This window comes from Danio rerio, chromosome 9 (assembly GCF_049306965.1).
Source record: "Danio rerio strain Tuebingen ecotype United States chromosome 9, GRCz12tu, whole genome shotgun sequence".
Lineage (NCBI taxonomy): Eukaryota > Metazoa > Chordata > Actinopteri > Cypriniformes > Danionidae > Danio > Danio rerio.
In genome coordinates, this window is record NC_133184.1 from 56,880,931 (window position 1) to 56,897,483 (window position 16,553).

At 40.2% G+C, this 16,553-nt stretch overlaps 1 protein-coding gene across 4 annotated transcripts in view; it reads left to right on the plus strand.

The window, feature by feature from the left end:
* The first annotated feature begins 752 nt into the window (after window positions 1–752).
* Window positions 753–16,553, plus strand: part of egfl6 (EGF-like-domain, multiple 6) — a 40,679-nt gene continuing 24,878 nt past the window's right edge. The window contains exons 1-6 of one of the 4 annotated variants that reach the window (NM_001002457.2): window positions 753–922; window positions 7,004–7,110; window positions 9,735–9,827; window positions 12,281–12,400; window positions 14,021–14,140; window positions 16,323–16,457. In NM_001002457.2, the coding sequence (NP_001002457.2) occupies window positions 852–922; window positions 7,004–7,110; window positions 9,735–9,827; window positions 12,281–12,400; window positions 14,021–14,140; window positions 16,323–16,457 (646 nt within the window). In that variant the 5' untranslated portion in view covers window positions 753–851. Of the gene's footprint in view, window positions 923–6,998; window positions 7,111–9,734; window positions 9,828–12,280; window positions 12,401–14,020; window positions 14,416–15,819; window positions 16,458–16,553 lie in introns of those variants that run through there. The other 3 variants (XM_073911813.1, XM_073911812.1, NM_001430942.1) reach the window with 3 other exon arrangements.

Here is a 16,553-nt window from a genome sequence, read left to right on the forward strand (position 1 = left end):
TGAAAAGAACAAATCAAGTTTACGTATGTTAAATGATTAATTCATGTTATTTGAAACTGAATCAAGAAATATGTGTTGTTCATGATTAGTTCATGTTAGTAAATGCATTAACTAATGAACCTTATTGTAAAGTGTTACCCACATATATATATATATATATATATATATTTTTTTTTTTTTTTTTTTTTTTTACGCCAAAGTTCTTTAAATGGTTCCCATTGTCCTGTACATTTAATAAGTAACAATACTGGTAAAACCTTCCCCTGAAATTTCAGCTTTGCTTTTTAACCATTCTCAATTCTGCTTGTCTGTACAACATATTTTAAAAACATTAACCTTCCATGTTTTATACCGATACTTAGAACCATAAATAAACCTTTCTTGGCTAAAGATATGAGAGAGAGAGAGAGAGAGAGAGAGAGAGAGAGAGAGAGAGAGAGAGAGAGAGAGAGAGAGAGAGAGAGAGAGAGAKAGAGAGAGAGAGAGAGAGAGAGAGAGAGAGAGAGAGACAGAGAGAGAGAGAGGGAGGGAGAGAGAGAGAGAGAGAGAGAGAGAGAGAGAGAGAGAGAGAGAGAGAGAGAGAGAGAGAGAGACAGAGCAGAGAGAGAGAGAGAGAAGAGAGAGAGAGAGAGAGAGAGAGAGAGAGAGACAGAGAGAGAGAAAGAGAGAGAGAGAGAGAGAGAGAGAGAGAGAGAGAGAGAGAGAGGAGAGAGAGAGAGAGAGAGAGAGAGAGAGAGAGAGAGACGCTGCAGAGTTTTTTTCTTCAACTCTTGCTGGAATCACAGGAGGAAGAAAAGCAAAGTGAAGAGAAACCCCAGCAGCACAGAATTCAAGAGGATTTGTTTTAAACCATGAAACATCTGACGTGGATCAGCGCTCTCTCACTCCTGCTGTCTTTTACACTAGGAACTGCAGATCACAGGTAAATCACCCTCTCATTTTAACACCAAACAGACTCTATTGTGGAGAAAATGTTGTTTGTTAGTGTTTGCTCTGTCATTACGTTGCTGTAACTATTTAAACTCCCAGTAGAAAACAGTAGAGATCTGATGTATGCCAATCACTATTATGACATAAAAGTTCTTGTTTTAATTTCACATGCATTTATGCAACATAAATTTCATGATATTGCAAAAAAGGCAAGGTATTTCAAAACATTTCACAAAAAAATGTATGTTAGGATTGCACATACAGTCTATAAACTGTCAAATATACTGTATGTGCAAATGCAGCATGCAGTGTGTTTTAAAATACTGCAGAAAGATATTATAAATATATAAAATACATTCAAAAAATATTGTAAATGCTAAAATATATTATAAATGTTTTTTTGTAAATACTAAAATATATTCTAAGATGTATTATTATATTATATAAGTTCAAATATATTGAATTTGCATATGTAAATGACCATCTCTGTATGTTTTTTTTTTTTAGTTAACATGAGCATCTGTGACATTTCAGTGCAGGCTTTTTGTACAATAAATGTAAGATTATTGGGATTTTTTAATGGGATTTTATATTAATTTGCTTTTTAAAAAAGTCTTGCTTATTTGAATTACTTGTAGAAAGAAAAGCATAGATATTACCTTGAAAAGAAACTGTACATGAAAAGATGCTCATGCTTCTTTCATGGTTGCAAGTTTGATTTTCACTAATTATTTAGCCATGCTGATTGCATACTACTACTACTACTACTACTAATAACTTTTATTGGGGCATCATATTATTTTGCAAGAAATTCACTGGTTCGAGTCCCGGCTGGGTCAGTCTTCGTTTCTGTGTGGAGTTTGCATGTTCTCCCCATGTTGGCATGGGTTTTCTCTGGGTGCTCCAGTTTTCTCCACAAGTCTAAAAAAAACATGTGGTCTAGGGGAATTGATGAACTAAATAGGCCGTAGTGTATGAGTGTGTATGGGTGTTTTTCAGTGCTGGGTTGCAGCTGGAAGGGCATTTGCAGCGTAAAACATAGAACAGTTAATACAACATCAGAACAATGGATGGAATATAGAACGATGGACAGAACAATATAATGATGGAATGAATGATGGATAGAAAGGTAGAACGTTGGAAAGAATTGATAGAATGATTGATAGAGCGATAGAACAGTGAACAAAACAATAAATAGAATGAAAGAACGATAGATATAATGATGGATAGAATGATAGAATGATGGATAGAACAATGGATAGAACGATGGATAGAATGAAAAAAATGATGTATAGAACGATGGATAAAATGATAGAACAATAAATAGAGAGATGGACAGAACAATACAATGATAGAACGATGGATGGAGAGATAGATAGAACGATACAATGATAGAACGATGGACAAAATGATAGATAGAACAACTGATAGATGGATAGAAGATGGACAGAATGATAGAACGATGGATAGACAATGGATAGAATGATAGCTAAAGCAATGGATGGAACAACAGAATGATGGATAGAGCAATGGATAGAAAGATAGAATGATGGATCGAAGGATAGAGAAATAAATAGAGAGATGGATTGAACAATACAATGATAGAACGGTGGATGGAGAGATGGATAGAACAATACAATGATAGAACAATGGATGTAACAACAGAATGATGGATAGAGCAATGGATGGAAAGATTGAATGATGGATCGAAGGATAGAATGACAGAATGATGTATGGAACAATAGAATGACGGACAGAACGATGGGTAGAACAATAGAATGATGGATAGAATTGGATGGAGGGATAGATAGATAGATAGATAGATAGATAGATAGATAGATAGATAGATAGATAGATAGATAGATAGATAGATAGATAGATAGATAGATAGATAGATAGATGATAGAGAGATAGATAGATAGATAGATAGATAGATAGATAGATAGATAGATAGATAGATAGATAGATAGATAGATAGATAGATAGATAGATAGATAGATAGATAGATAGATAGAGCACTGATAATGAAGCTAGTGCTGCTTAACATCTGCCACTATGGTGATGCATGGACATTTATAGCTCCGCCTTCATTTGCATTTAAAGCGACAGTCACCAAAACATCACTATTAGGATCAATGCCTAAAAGGGTCAGTTTCAAAGAGTTAGTGGAACATTATTTGTGTGTTATTTTGAGCTGAAACTTCACTTTACATGCTCTAGAAACATCAGACTCTTATTTTACATCTTGTTATAAGGGCATAATAGCTCCCCTTTAAAAGTGTCAGTAAATTATTTAAATTAGAGTGTCGAATCAAAACACAATTATTTAAATAGCTGATGGAAATGAGATGTAATAGCTGTTGATTTGTGGCTGTGAGCTTCAGTGCTTGTGCAAATGCTGGTGTTGTTTTGTAAAGTGTTCTGATGAGCAGCTAATTCTGTCTGTAATGAGCGTCTGCCACCTGTTCACATGAGCGGCTCCATTTGCTGGGTGTATTTCAGTCGGTTCACGGATTCACCGCGTCCCTCTGGAGCCCGGGACAGATTTAGAGACTAGCATGAGGAGCGCGCAGAATTACAGACATCTGGATCAATGCGTTCACAAATGCTGATCAATGCAGTTTATATATATATATATATATATATATATATATATATATATATATATATATATATATATATATATATATATATATATATATGTATATATATATATGTATTTTTTTTTATTATTTAAAGGGCACCTAATATGCAAAAATGACTTTTATAAAGGGGTGTATATCCAGTTGTGTGTCAGCATTGTGTGAATATCTCCAGCCTCTAATGATAAACATGAATTAATTGTGTTTGTTATAATCAGACTTGATGAATGAAACACTTTGATTGACATTCTCCCTTTGTATGTGTCATCAGAGGGGGAAAGCCCCGCCCACTAGTGCCCATCTCTTCCTCATTAGCATAAACAACAGCCCTAAGTGAGAAGCAGCTATCACATTTCTGGGTTCCTTTAAAACATTATCTGTTGTGTCCCGGGCTATTTGCATGTGTTAATTTGTTTTGCACAACACAGGCTCATTCTGAAAACGTAGTCCCGCGAACGTTTCTGGAGACTGTGAATTATGTAGCCGGAGGTACATATAGCTGCATTTCATTTGATGAAGCGAACACTACAGGGCGGTATGATGCCGTTCTTTTTGGCGCTTACCGGCTGAACGCTTACCTCCGTGTGGAGGGCTTTCCCGCCGCAACCAGTTTGTCCAGTTAGCTCGCCGTGTATGTCGGCGGAGTTGAGGCGTAGAGAGGAACTGACCAGGGCGACGGGGCCCAGCCAGAGCCCAGATCTAAATTCTATTGAACATTTCTGAAGAGATCTGTACACCATTGCTTCCCATCCAACCTGATAGAGCTTGAGAGGTCCTGCAAAGAGGAATGGGGCAAAAATTCCCAAAGACAGGTGTGCCAAGCTTGTGGCGTCATATTCAAGAAGACTTGAGGCTGGTATCACTGCCAAAGGTGCATCAACACAGTATTGAGCAAAGCCTGTGAAGACTGATGTACATCTTTATTTTACAGCTTTTATATTTTTATTAAATTTGCAACACTTTCAAAAACTCTGTTTTCACAATGTCATTGTGGAGGATTGTGTGTAGAATGTTGAGGAAATAAATGAAAGCTAACGATTCGTTTGTGAAACACTCAACCATAGATATCCCTGCACCTCATTGTGCATGTACACCTCTCTGATCTAAATGGTATATAAAAGTTATAATCTTCAATAATTAAGGGTGGACAGTATGCACATCAAGGCACTGGCACTGTTATGTTACTTTAAAATCTAGTCGTTACTTGTTGTCATATTTCATTTACATTTTTGCTGGTTTTCTTCAACAAATCTAGCATAAGCCTAGTATTATAGTGCAAGTTGGTGTTACTTTGCCTTATGGCCAGTGCAGTAAGCGACTGTATTATCATCAATAACACTGCTTGTTGGCCATAGATATATACACTAGATATCGCATAGGGACCCTGAGCATGCATCAATAGTGCCGCCACATTGGTACAGTGCTCCCAGGACAAATGTCATTCAACCGCACTAGTCAACACAGTTATTACGTGAAGATGCGGGACTTTAGCGCTGTCTACGGGTGTAGTAACGAGCAAACAAAGAAAACAAAGCACAAAGGCAGAACATTTCATAGGTAATATTACGTTTTTTTCTGTTTTTGTTTGTTGTGAACTTTTGTGCTACTCAGGTAACGTTATTGATGATGACAGTCACTGCATTCAGCATACGGCAAAGCAGCTCCAACTCGCACTAAACACTCGGCTTATGCTAGTTTTGTTGAATAAAGTCAGCAAACAATGCAAAAGAAATATGACAACGAGATGCTGCGCTGCCAGAAACTTGTATTATTGTCGGCTAACGTTAGTGAAAGAGTCGTTCGGGGGATTCATTCTTAAACGAATCGCTCCCTCCGTCAGTATGAGAAGTGAAAGCAGGAGAGGAGCTGTGTTTCAGGACATTATTAGATCAGATTTAACAGGGAGGGTGAATAGTACATTTCCATACACACAAACACAAGCTTTTTGTCAGGAATGCCCATGCGGTCACTGATCCATCAATGTAGAAAAGTGATGTAAAATTATAATTTTTGTAATTACAAAAAAAAATGTACATACTAACATCCAGGAAAACTCCCGATCATAGATATATGTGTATATGTGTATATCTCTGGCTTTGGATGGCCACAGTCCTCCACTGTACCTTGGTCCTGCATTCATTTCAAAGGAGCCCTACCCTGTAGCAAGATGGCGGCGCTATTGATGCATTCCGTCCAATAGACAACAATAGGCCCGGCCACATCTAATGTATATCTCTATGCTTGTTGGCAAATTCAATCCAACATACCAGCACAGATCTTTAAAAAACTAAATCTTACCTTTGAAATGTTCTGCCTTTTTACTTGGTATTATTTGTTTGCTCATTACTACACCTGTACGCAGCGCAAAAGTCCAGCATCTTCAGACTGGCATTAGTCTTGAATGCTGATGAGTTTTGTCATGGAAGCCCTGTACCAATATGGTGGCGGTATTGATGCATGCTCAGGGCCTGTATGAGATATCTAATGTACATATTTATGATATCCCTACTATGAATTTACCACCCTGATGTCAAAACTACATCAAGATAATATCGAACATTGGCATCAAAAATCAATTAGATGACAGTCATTTCATGTATGTTTTAGGTATTGTTTTGAAGCTAATGTTTGATCTCAGTTTGTTTTAGCTTCGACATTAAGGAAATCAACAAAAAAATAAATCAACATATGTCATTAGGCATATTTGTTGTGTTTTATTGATGTTTATGATGTTGTTTTGATGACAAGGGCTGCCTTTTAGTCTAATTTTATTTATGTCCTTTACTCGCTAGCTTTGCTGAGCACTGCATGTATATAAAAGACATGTATTTTTACACAAGACATACATGTGATTTGCGTATATTGCCATATATCATATTTCTCTATGGATGGTGTGAAGTGTTCATTGGCTATTTTATATATATAAACCTGTGCTTGCTCTCAGCGACACACTAAACCCTCAGCGCTGTCTTAAAGAAGCTCCTGCTGAAGTGTGATGGCCATGAATAGTACGAGGTGTAATTATAGCAGAAATGTGCTGCGGGAGATTTTATTGGTTCCTGTAAGAGTGTCTGTTAAACACTTAAAGAGCCGTAAAGCAACTGCAGTTAACCCCAAAGGGTCAAAGGTCACCGTAAGGACTACGTTTACCTTCTAATTATGCCTCATTTTTCACCTGAAACAACCTGAGATCTATTTCTCTGTTCACACACACAATTAAAATGCAGACAGACAAACACACACTCACACACAAGCACATGCATGGACAGCCATGCATACACAAACACGCACACATACAAACACATGACACAAAAAGTGAAGCATGGTCTACATCTTAATATTAGTATTTATTTATATTTCATCTAAATGCATTACTATAAATCCCCCATCGGTGTGTTAAACTGAGGGTGTCCTTATTGTTTCCCCCACAGACAGCGGCGGCAGATCTCCGTCATGAGTGGGCTGGGTGTGTGTCGATACGGCAGCCGGTTGGAGTGCTGCTACGGCTGGAAGAAAAACACTAAAGGACAATGTGAAGGTGATTTAGCAGATAAAAGCAGATCTACAATAAGATTGCTATTACATTTAGTGAATCTCCTTTTTCTGTGTGTGTGTATATATATATATATTCAGATTCCCTTAAATTTTTGACTCTTTGTTATATTGCCGCTGTTTGCTAATTATTTTAGTTAATTATTTTGTACACACAGCAGCCCATACTGACAGAAAAACACTGAATTGTTGACAAATGAAAGTTTAAATCAAGCACAGTTAACCCAGATAGCATATGAATGTGGGCCACTTTAGGCAGTCATGCAGCACTGGTGGTATTCATTCAGTGAGCCTGAACCCACAAAGCAAAATTTCTCTGGCCCAGCTCTGGCCCACACAATCAGGTTTTGCTTGGCCCACATGCTGCAGTGAATTACGGTACATGACTGGACCAAATCTGGCTTCCAGACAAGGGCCAAACACGGACCATATCTGGGCCAAGTCTCAGCCAAGTTAATAACTCATAACTGGGCCTGAACTGGGCCAGATAGGTTGGTGTGTCACGGTTGCAATGAAATTGATAAACCTATGGAGTGATGCGCTTTAGGCACACTATGGGCACGCTTTTTCTCAAAGTGACCTGATTGGTAGATTTTTTTTTTTTCTTTACTCAAAAATTATTTTGGTGTATTTTAAATGTGGGTCAAGACTAGCCAAACTCACATGGCCCACTTATCAAATTTTTAAATCTGCGCCAAATACTACGTTTTTCATCTGGCCCAAATCTTGTGTGCCGCCTTAAAGACGGTGCCACCTCTGCCAAACCCGGGCCATGTTTGGCCCACATGCTGTATGTCAGTGGTGGATGAATGCCTGCTGTGCCAGCTTTTTGCCAAATCTGGGCCAGAATTCTTTGCTACTAGGGAAGTGGCCCCCATGTACAATAGCAAATAAATGGGCCATTTAAGGCAACAATTTGGCACTTATGGCATAATGTAATCTGAATCTAAGCCATCATTGCCAATCAACTGCCATCATTCCAATCAGCATGTGGTCCAGTCCAGATGTAAGTGTCTGTTGTGGGCCGGATCTGGGACAGAAAAAAAGCAAACTGTGGCCCAGAATAGGGTCAGATCTGGTTCATTTGGTTGAATTCTGGCCAATACGTGGTACTGCTTTGGCTTATTGGTGGGCCAGATCTGACAAACAGGAACAGACCGCTCTAGAGCCATCATTTCATTCAGTATGTGGTCCAGATGTAAGTGTATGGTGTGGGCCAGATCTGGGACAGAATAAAAGCAAACTGTGGCCCAGAATAGGGTCAGTTCTGATTAATTTGGTTAAATTCTGGCTGATATGAGGTATTGATATGGCTTGATTGTGGCCCAGATCTGGCAAACAGGAGCGGACCGCCCAAGTGCCATTATTCCATGCGGTATGTGGCCCGGATGTAAGTGTCTGGTGCGGGCCGGATCTGGGCCAGAACAAAAGCAAACTGTGGCCCAGAATAGGGTCAGTTCAGGTTCATTTGGTTGAATTCTGGCCAATATGTGGTACTGCTTTGGCTTATTGGTGGCCCAGATCTGACAAACAGGAGCGGACCAGCCTAGAGCCATCATTCTATTCAGTATGTGGTCCAGATGTAAGTGTATGACGTGGGCCGGATCTGGACCAGAACAAAAGCAAACTGTGGCCCAGAATAGGGTCAGTTCTGGTTCATTTGGTTGAAATCTGGCCAATACAAGGTACTGCTTTGGCTTATTGGTGGCCCAGATCTGACAAACAGGAGCGGACCGCTCTAGTGCCATCATTCCATGCGGTATGTGGCCCGGATGTAAGTGTCTGGTGCGGGCCGGATCAGGGACAGAATAAAAGCAAACTGTGGCCCAGAATAGGGTCAGTTCAGGTTCATTTGGCTGAATTCTGGCCAATATGTGGTACTGCTTTGGCTTATTGGTGGCCCAGATCTGACAAACAGGAGCAGACTGCTCTAGATCCATCATTCTATTAAGTATGTGGTCCAGATGTAAGTGTCTGGTGTGGGCCGGATCTGGGACAGAATAAAAGCAAACTGTGGCCCAGAATAGGGTCAGTTCTGGTTAATTTGGTTAAATTCTGGCTGATATGAGGTATTGGTATGGCTTGATTGTGGCACAGATCTGGCAAAAAGGAGCGGATCGCCCAAGTGCCACCATTCCATGTAGTTTGTGGGCCGGATGTAAGTGTCTGGTGCGGGCTGGATTTGAGCCACATGAATTTTGCTAGCTGGGAACCTACACTACATACTACTTTTCATTTCGTTTTACACTTGAACAACTAAATAAATGCTGAAGTCTGTTTAACTGATTGCATTTTAATTACAGTACAACATCGACGCTTTGAAAGAAACCTTATCAAATTGAAGATATTCACATTATCCGTTCACCAGAAGTTTATCACTAGGGGAAAAACACTAGCTGTGAATATACCCTATTTTCATTCAAAACATGGAAACACTGGGCTTTACTTTCCATCCACAAACTTTTCTGATACACATTGCTTGTTCTGCGGTCTGAGCTCTGAGGGGGATTGTGGGACATGAGCTGCCGTTGTTTTCCAGACGTGTGTGGTTTTGTGAACAGATTTGACCTCCGCTGTTTTCTTCATTAATATTTCGGCATGTTTTTCCAGCTCAGTGTGATCTGGGCTGCAAACACGGCGAGTGTGTCGGCCCCAACAAATGCAAGTGTTTTCCTGGATACACTGGAAAGACCTGCAGCCAAGGTTTGTGTGTCTCAACTGTTTATTTATTTACAATATACGCTATTAGACACTGCACTGTAAAACATATGGGTTGATGAACAGATTCTGTATTTAGTGATGCACAAGTGTTTATTTAGGAGGTGTCACAGTGCTCATTCAGTAAAGGCACAGCTAAACAGATGTGTTTCAGTCTGGATGTGAATGTGCCTAATGTTGGAGCACATCTGATCATTTATGGAAGCTGACTCCAGTGGCAATATTAGCACAGTAACATCCTATTCACAAGGGGCTTCAGCATCAACGCTTGACAGAGGGCGTGTCTGAAGTTGGGGCTGATGCGATCGTCATAGCAGCGTCAGCCAATGAAATTTGTCAGCAATAGGCCACTGTCTAATCTGGTGTATTTGCATAAAGCGATCTGATTGGCTGAAGCTTCCGTCGGCGCTTGAAAAGTTAAGCTAGTCCCAACTTCTGCAGCGAGCAACGCCACTGAAGCGGCGCTGATGGATCCACAATGCAGTTCGGCAACGCCTGACGTCACCCATTTAAAGAGAATGGAAAGCGTTGACGCTGACGCCCCGTGTGAATGGTAAGGTCTGACTTTGCTTAGACAAAAGTGTCATCACTGAACAGAAATAATGTCCAGTATAGAATATAAAGTCCTGCTGCAGTGGAGACAGAATGAATATTGTGTCTGACTCCATCATGAGCTTGGAGGACTGCATCCATACATCTCTGACAGACTCACATCACTGATTAATAAAGTCATCTGGAATGGCAAAGATAACGGCAAAGATGGCAAAGATAGATGAATGGCTCAACCTTCATCTTACCCCAGACATGCTCAATAATGTTCATGTCTGGTGACTGGGTTGGCCAATCCTAAAGTACATGGTCTTCTTTGCTTTCAGGAGCTTTGATTAAAAAATTGACTAAGCCGGATAGAAAATGAATGAATGAATGAATGAACGAACGTACAAACGAACGAACGAATGAATAAATGAATGAACGAACGAATGAATGAATGAATACTATGGAAGTCAATGGCTACCAGTTTCCAACATTCTTCAAAATATCTTTTTTTCCATGTTCAACAAAAGAATCAGGTTTGTGAATGCTCAAAAACTTTGGGTGATCTATCATTTTAATGCCTTTTAATCTGTTCTGTATGTCTATAAACACTGTAAAAATATTTGTAAATGATCAAAAATCAAAATGATACTTTGAATAAAAACATGAATCACGAAACACGGAAAACTGATCATTTACAAATATTTTTTACAGTGTTTATGGACATACAGGACAGGTTAAAAGGCATTAAAGTGGTAGTTCACCCAATTTATTTTTTTATTTACTCACCATTCACAAACCTGATTCTTTCTTCTGTTGAACACGGGAGAAGATATTTTGAAGAATGTTGCAAACTGGTAGCCATTGACTTCCATAGTATTCATTCATTTATTTTCTATCCGGCTTAGTCGCTTTTTTTAATCAGGGGTCACCACAGCGGAATGAACCACCAACTATTCCAGCATATGTTTTACGCAGCGGATGCCCTTCCAGCTGCAACCCATCACTGGGAAACACCCATACACACTCATTCACTATGCACAAATTAGATTACCCAATTCCTCTATTGCGCATGTGTTTGGATGTGGGGGAAACCAGAGCACCCGAAAGAAACCCACACCAACACGGGGAGAACATGCAAACTCCACACAGAAATGCCAACTGACCCAGCTGAGACTCGAACCAGCAACCTTCTTGCTGTGAGCCGACAGCACTACCTACTGCGCCACAGTGCAGCCGACATTTACTACCATAGTAATAATTCATTCATTTTCTTTTCGGCTTAGTCCCTTTATTAATCCAGCGTCGCCACAGCGGAATGAACCACCAACTTATCCAGGATATGTTTTGCGCAGCGGATGCCCTTCCAGCTGCAACCTGGTACTGGGAAACACCCAGACACACTCATTCACACACTCATACACTACGGCCAATTTAGTTAATCAATTCCCCTATAGCGCATGTGTTTGGGCTGTGGGGGAAACCGGAGCACCCAGAGGAAACCCACACCAACACGGGGAGAACATGCAAACTCCACACAGAAATGACAACTGACCAAGCAGGCACTCGAACCAGCAACCTTCTTGCTGTGCGGCCAAAGTGCTAACCACTAAGCTACCTTGCTGCCATCAAATAAAAAGCTATTATACAGACATAGTTAACCTGCATTATAGCGATGTCTATGAGTACATGCTTATTAAAGTGTTTGTGTGTTGTGATTTGAGAAACGGGATGTAATGATAATGTGTAATAATAAAGAAACGCTACGCTCTGTTAAACATGGAGAGATCATTTTTGCAAAATGTCTGTGACTGAAATGTACATTTGTTAATTGTGTATTTTAAATGTTATAAAACACGGAAGGATTTTAAAATACACTCTCTCTCACTCTCTCTCTCCTTCAGATCTGAATGAGTGTGGTCTGAAGCCTCGTCCCTGTGAGCATCGCTGTATGAACACATTCGGCAGCTATATGTGCTACTGCTTAAACGGCTACATGCTAATGCCTGATGGATCCTGTGCAAGTGAGTGACCACGATATATCCAGAGAAATGTTCACTTATTCATTCATTTTCGGTTTAGTCCCTTTATTAATCCGGGGTCGCCACAGCAGGATGAACCTCCAACTTATCCAGCACGTTTTTTACGAGCGGATGCCCTTTCAGCCGCAACCCATCTCTGGGAAACAGAGGAATGTTTACATACACAATATATCGTTTCAGCATGGATATTACAATGTGTGCATCCGCAATAGTCACATCTCAGGATCTGCAATGTTGAATAGCCATTATAGTTGACCAGGAGCCACAGTTCAGAAACATGAGATCTGTAAAAACATGAGATAAAGGAGCAAATCTTTGTCATTTGCAAGTGTTTTTAAGGCCTGTGACTGCATACTGAGAGAGTTTAAAGCATCCAGGCACAAGGAATAATGATATTTGTAACTTTAATCTAAAATATTTTATCAACTTATTCACACAACGAAGATTATGCAGTGCTATTTCCAACCCAGGCTCATTCTGAAAACGTAGTCCCATGGACATATCTGGAGGCCGCGAAATACGTCCCGGGAGGTATGTATTTGTGCAGTTTTGTTGCGCGAATTTGGGGCCGCTGTGTGTGCTTTTTCACATCTCCAACATCTCTCGCGAGTGCCGTTCATGCCCGCGCTGTTCTCGCATAAACCCATCGTAAGCCGCTGTCAGGTGACTGTCTGTCCGACTGACTAAATGATTGACTGGGCGACAGGCCAATCGGCCGACCCACCCTCCTCCTCCTTCTTCCCTAAACCCAACCGGTTTTACCGATTGACCCGCCCGCCCGATTGCTTCCCTAAACCCAAGCAACGATTTACAAAAGCCGTCCAGAAAAAGAAAAGCCCTCGTCTGATTTTTACCACGTTTTCGGATTTCACCACATTCTCACCCTGTTATGAACTTGTTCACTTTATCTTTTGGATTCTGTCCAAAAAAGTCTTTCTTCGAAATCTTACCTGATTTCTGGAACCGCTCTTCCCTGGACTCGAACCCGGTCATCGTTGTTAGCTCCTCTCTACATCTCAAGTCCACCGACGTACACGACGAGCTAACTTGACAAACTTGTAGAGGTGGGAAAGCCTTCCACACGGAGGTAAGCAGTCAGCCGGCGAGCGCGAAAAGGACACATACCGCCCCGTAGTGTTTGCTTAATCCAGGGGTGACCAATCTCAGTCCTGGAGGGCCGGTGTCCCTGCAGGGTTTAGCTCCAACTTGCCTCAACACACCTGCCTGGATGTTTCAAGTATACCTAATAAGACCTTGATTAGTTTGGTGACCACTGGCCTAATCAAATGAAATGCAGCCATACATACCTCCGGCTACATAAATCACGGCCTCCAGAAACGTCCGCGGGACTACTTTTTCAGAATGAGCTTGGGTTGGTTGTGTCACATCTGTTTATTTAAATTCTGCACCTGAATTCTTACCATATAGAGCTATTTAGGCCATGTGTTGAAATTGTATTGCATTGTTTTGAATTGAAACTGTACAGCCCTAATGAGCTGTTACACTGTGTGTGTCTGTCTGTCTGTCTGTCTATCTGTCTGTCTGTCTGTCTGTCTGTCTGTCTGTCTGTCTGTCTGTCTGCCTGTCTGTCTGTCATTGCAGACTCCAGGACGTGCTCTCTGGCTCACTGTCAGTACGGCTGTGAGGAGGTGCAGTCTGAGGTTCGCTGTCTCTGTCCATCCCCTGGCCTTCAGCTCGGGTCTGATGGAAAGACCTGCGAGGGTGAGAACTGAAATGAAAACATTCATTCATTCATTCATTGATCTCCTTCAGCTTAGTCCAAGGGTGTCCAAACTCGGTCCTGAAGGTCCGGTGTCCTTTATCTTTTAGCTTCAACCCCAATTAAACACACCTGAACCAGCTAATCAAGCTCTTTCTAGGTATACTAGAAACTTCCAGGGAGGTGTGTTGAAGGAGGTTGGAGCTAAACTATGCAGGACACGGGCCCTCCTGGACCGAGTTTGGACACCCCTAGCTTAGTCCCTTTATTCATCAGGGCCCAGTTTTTCAAAAGTAATCCACTAGGATTTTGGATAAGGGATTGGATCAAATCTTGAAAATGGGTTTTTCAAAAGAAAAAACGGATTACGTAATCGGATTAGATCACATAATCCAATCTTTGTTTTGATCCGGATCAAACCTTTAGTTTGGGTTTTTCAGACCTTTTTTGTAGGATTTGGATCACTTTGATCCAAAAAACCTGGATTAAACTGATCCCATCAGAAGGGTGGATTTAGCGTGGATTTCATGCCCAAAATGTGATGAAAACTTCAAAAAATTATTAAATAAAACTACATTTGGATCATGCAGTATCTTACGAGATATACAATTTATTCATAAGGTTTTAATTTTATTTGTTCATCTGTCAGGCTATAGTGATTATAGGCTTTAACGTATTCAGCCTTTCAGTATAGGCCTACAGCAAAGTAGAAAGAGTTTGGCCTCATAAAATAATCCCCCAAACAGCTGTCAAAATTTACCAAAAACAATACATTTTATTATGTTACTAATTGATATATAGTCCAAGGAATATATATATATATATATATATATATATATATATATATATATATATATATATATATATATATATATATATATATATACATATATATAGATACACACACACACACACATATTCATCACAATGGAAAATATTTTTGTGTTTAGAATATTTATTAGTGATGCATGCAATGATTAGAGAATAACAAAAAAAATGCAAAGAATGGCAATGCCTGATTTTTGAAATCACTTTGAACAATTGCAAAAAGAGACTGAAAGGGCAGAAGTTCAGCTTTATCTGGCAGAGGAACAACTGACTCTGACCAAACTGCAGCAAACCAAGACCACACTTGAGATCTGCCTCCTAAAGAATACGCTCAGACAAGCTGCTCCCTCCACATCAGATGAGGAAGTCTGACATTATTGTGGAGGTTTCAACATTGTCTTTTTTTATTCAATACATCTATATTTGAAACTTATTATAAATATCCTCAATGTACAGTGTTGTAGGTCTCAGATGAGCGGACTGCTGGAAGAGGATGGAGTGGGGTTTTTCTTGCTTTTATTATTTATTATTATAATTATTTTATTGTTTATAAAATGTTCTTAGTTTTCATTTCAAATAAAAATAAAGTTATATTGACCCCACACTGGCTATTCTACTTGTTGCTCTTTACATAGGCCTATCTATCCATCTACATTGTGATTGAGCACTGGTAATCCAGATTTAGTGGTCCTAAAAAGTTCCTATCCGGATCAGATTGATCCAATCCAATGTTGCTTTGAAAAACTGGCTCAAAAAGTAAACTGGATTACGTGATCACGAATCGCAAAAACAGGATTACTAAATCCGTATCAATTTTATCCGGATTAAACCTTTTAAAAAAAAACGGGCCCAGAGGCACAGTGGAATGAGCGCACATATGAGCGCAAATGCATTTGCTATTTAAACAGCGTGGCGGAAAACATCAAAACGACTCTTGCGCCAAGCTGAAACTAGCAAACAACTATTGCGTTGTGCCTTGCGCCACATTGTGCCAAGTGTATGATAGGGCACTCTTTCACACACACACTAATACACTACGGCCAATTTAGTTAATCAATTTCCCTATGGCACATGTGTTTGGACTGTGGGGGAAACCGGAGCACCAGGAGGAAACCCATGGCAACACTGGGAGAACATGCAAACTCCACACAGAATCGCCAACTTACCCAGCTGAAACTCGAATCAGCAACCTTCTTGCTGTGAGGCCACAGTGCAAACCACTGAGCCACAGTGCCTCCCAGCTAGTAAACAAGAACAAAAAAAACTCTGAACTCATTGGTCATATCAAGCTCTGTGATCTAATAACAGTGAATGTTCTCCATGCACTCTTCTTGTTGTCCTCTTTCTCTTTCGCAGACATTGATGAATGTGCGACTGGGAAAAACCAGTGTCCGTTTAACCGGCAGTGCACAAACACATTCGGCAGCTACTACTGCAAGTGTCAGCCAGGATACGACCTCAAATACATCAATGGAAAATACGACTGCGTTGGTGAGAAGAATGCAACTGTGTGTACAACCTGCTGTAATGACCGACTATACACTATTATAAAAACAACTGTCCACCTTAGATTGAGCTAGTACGAGT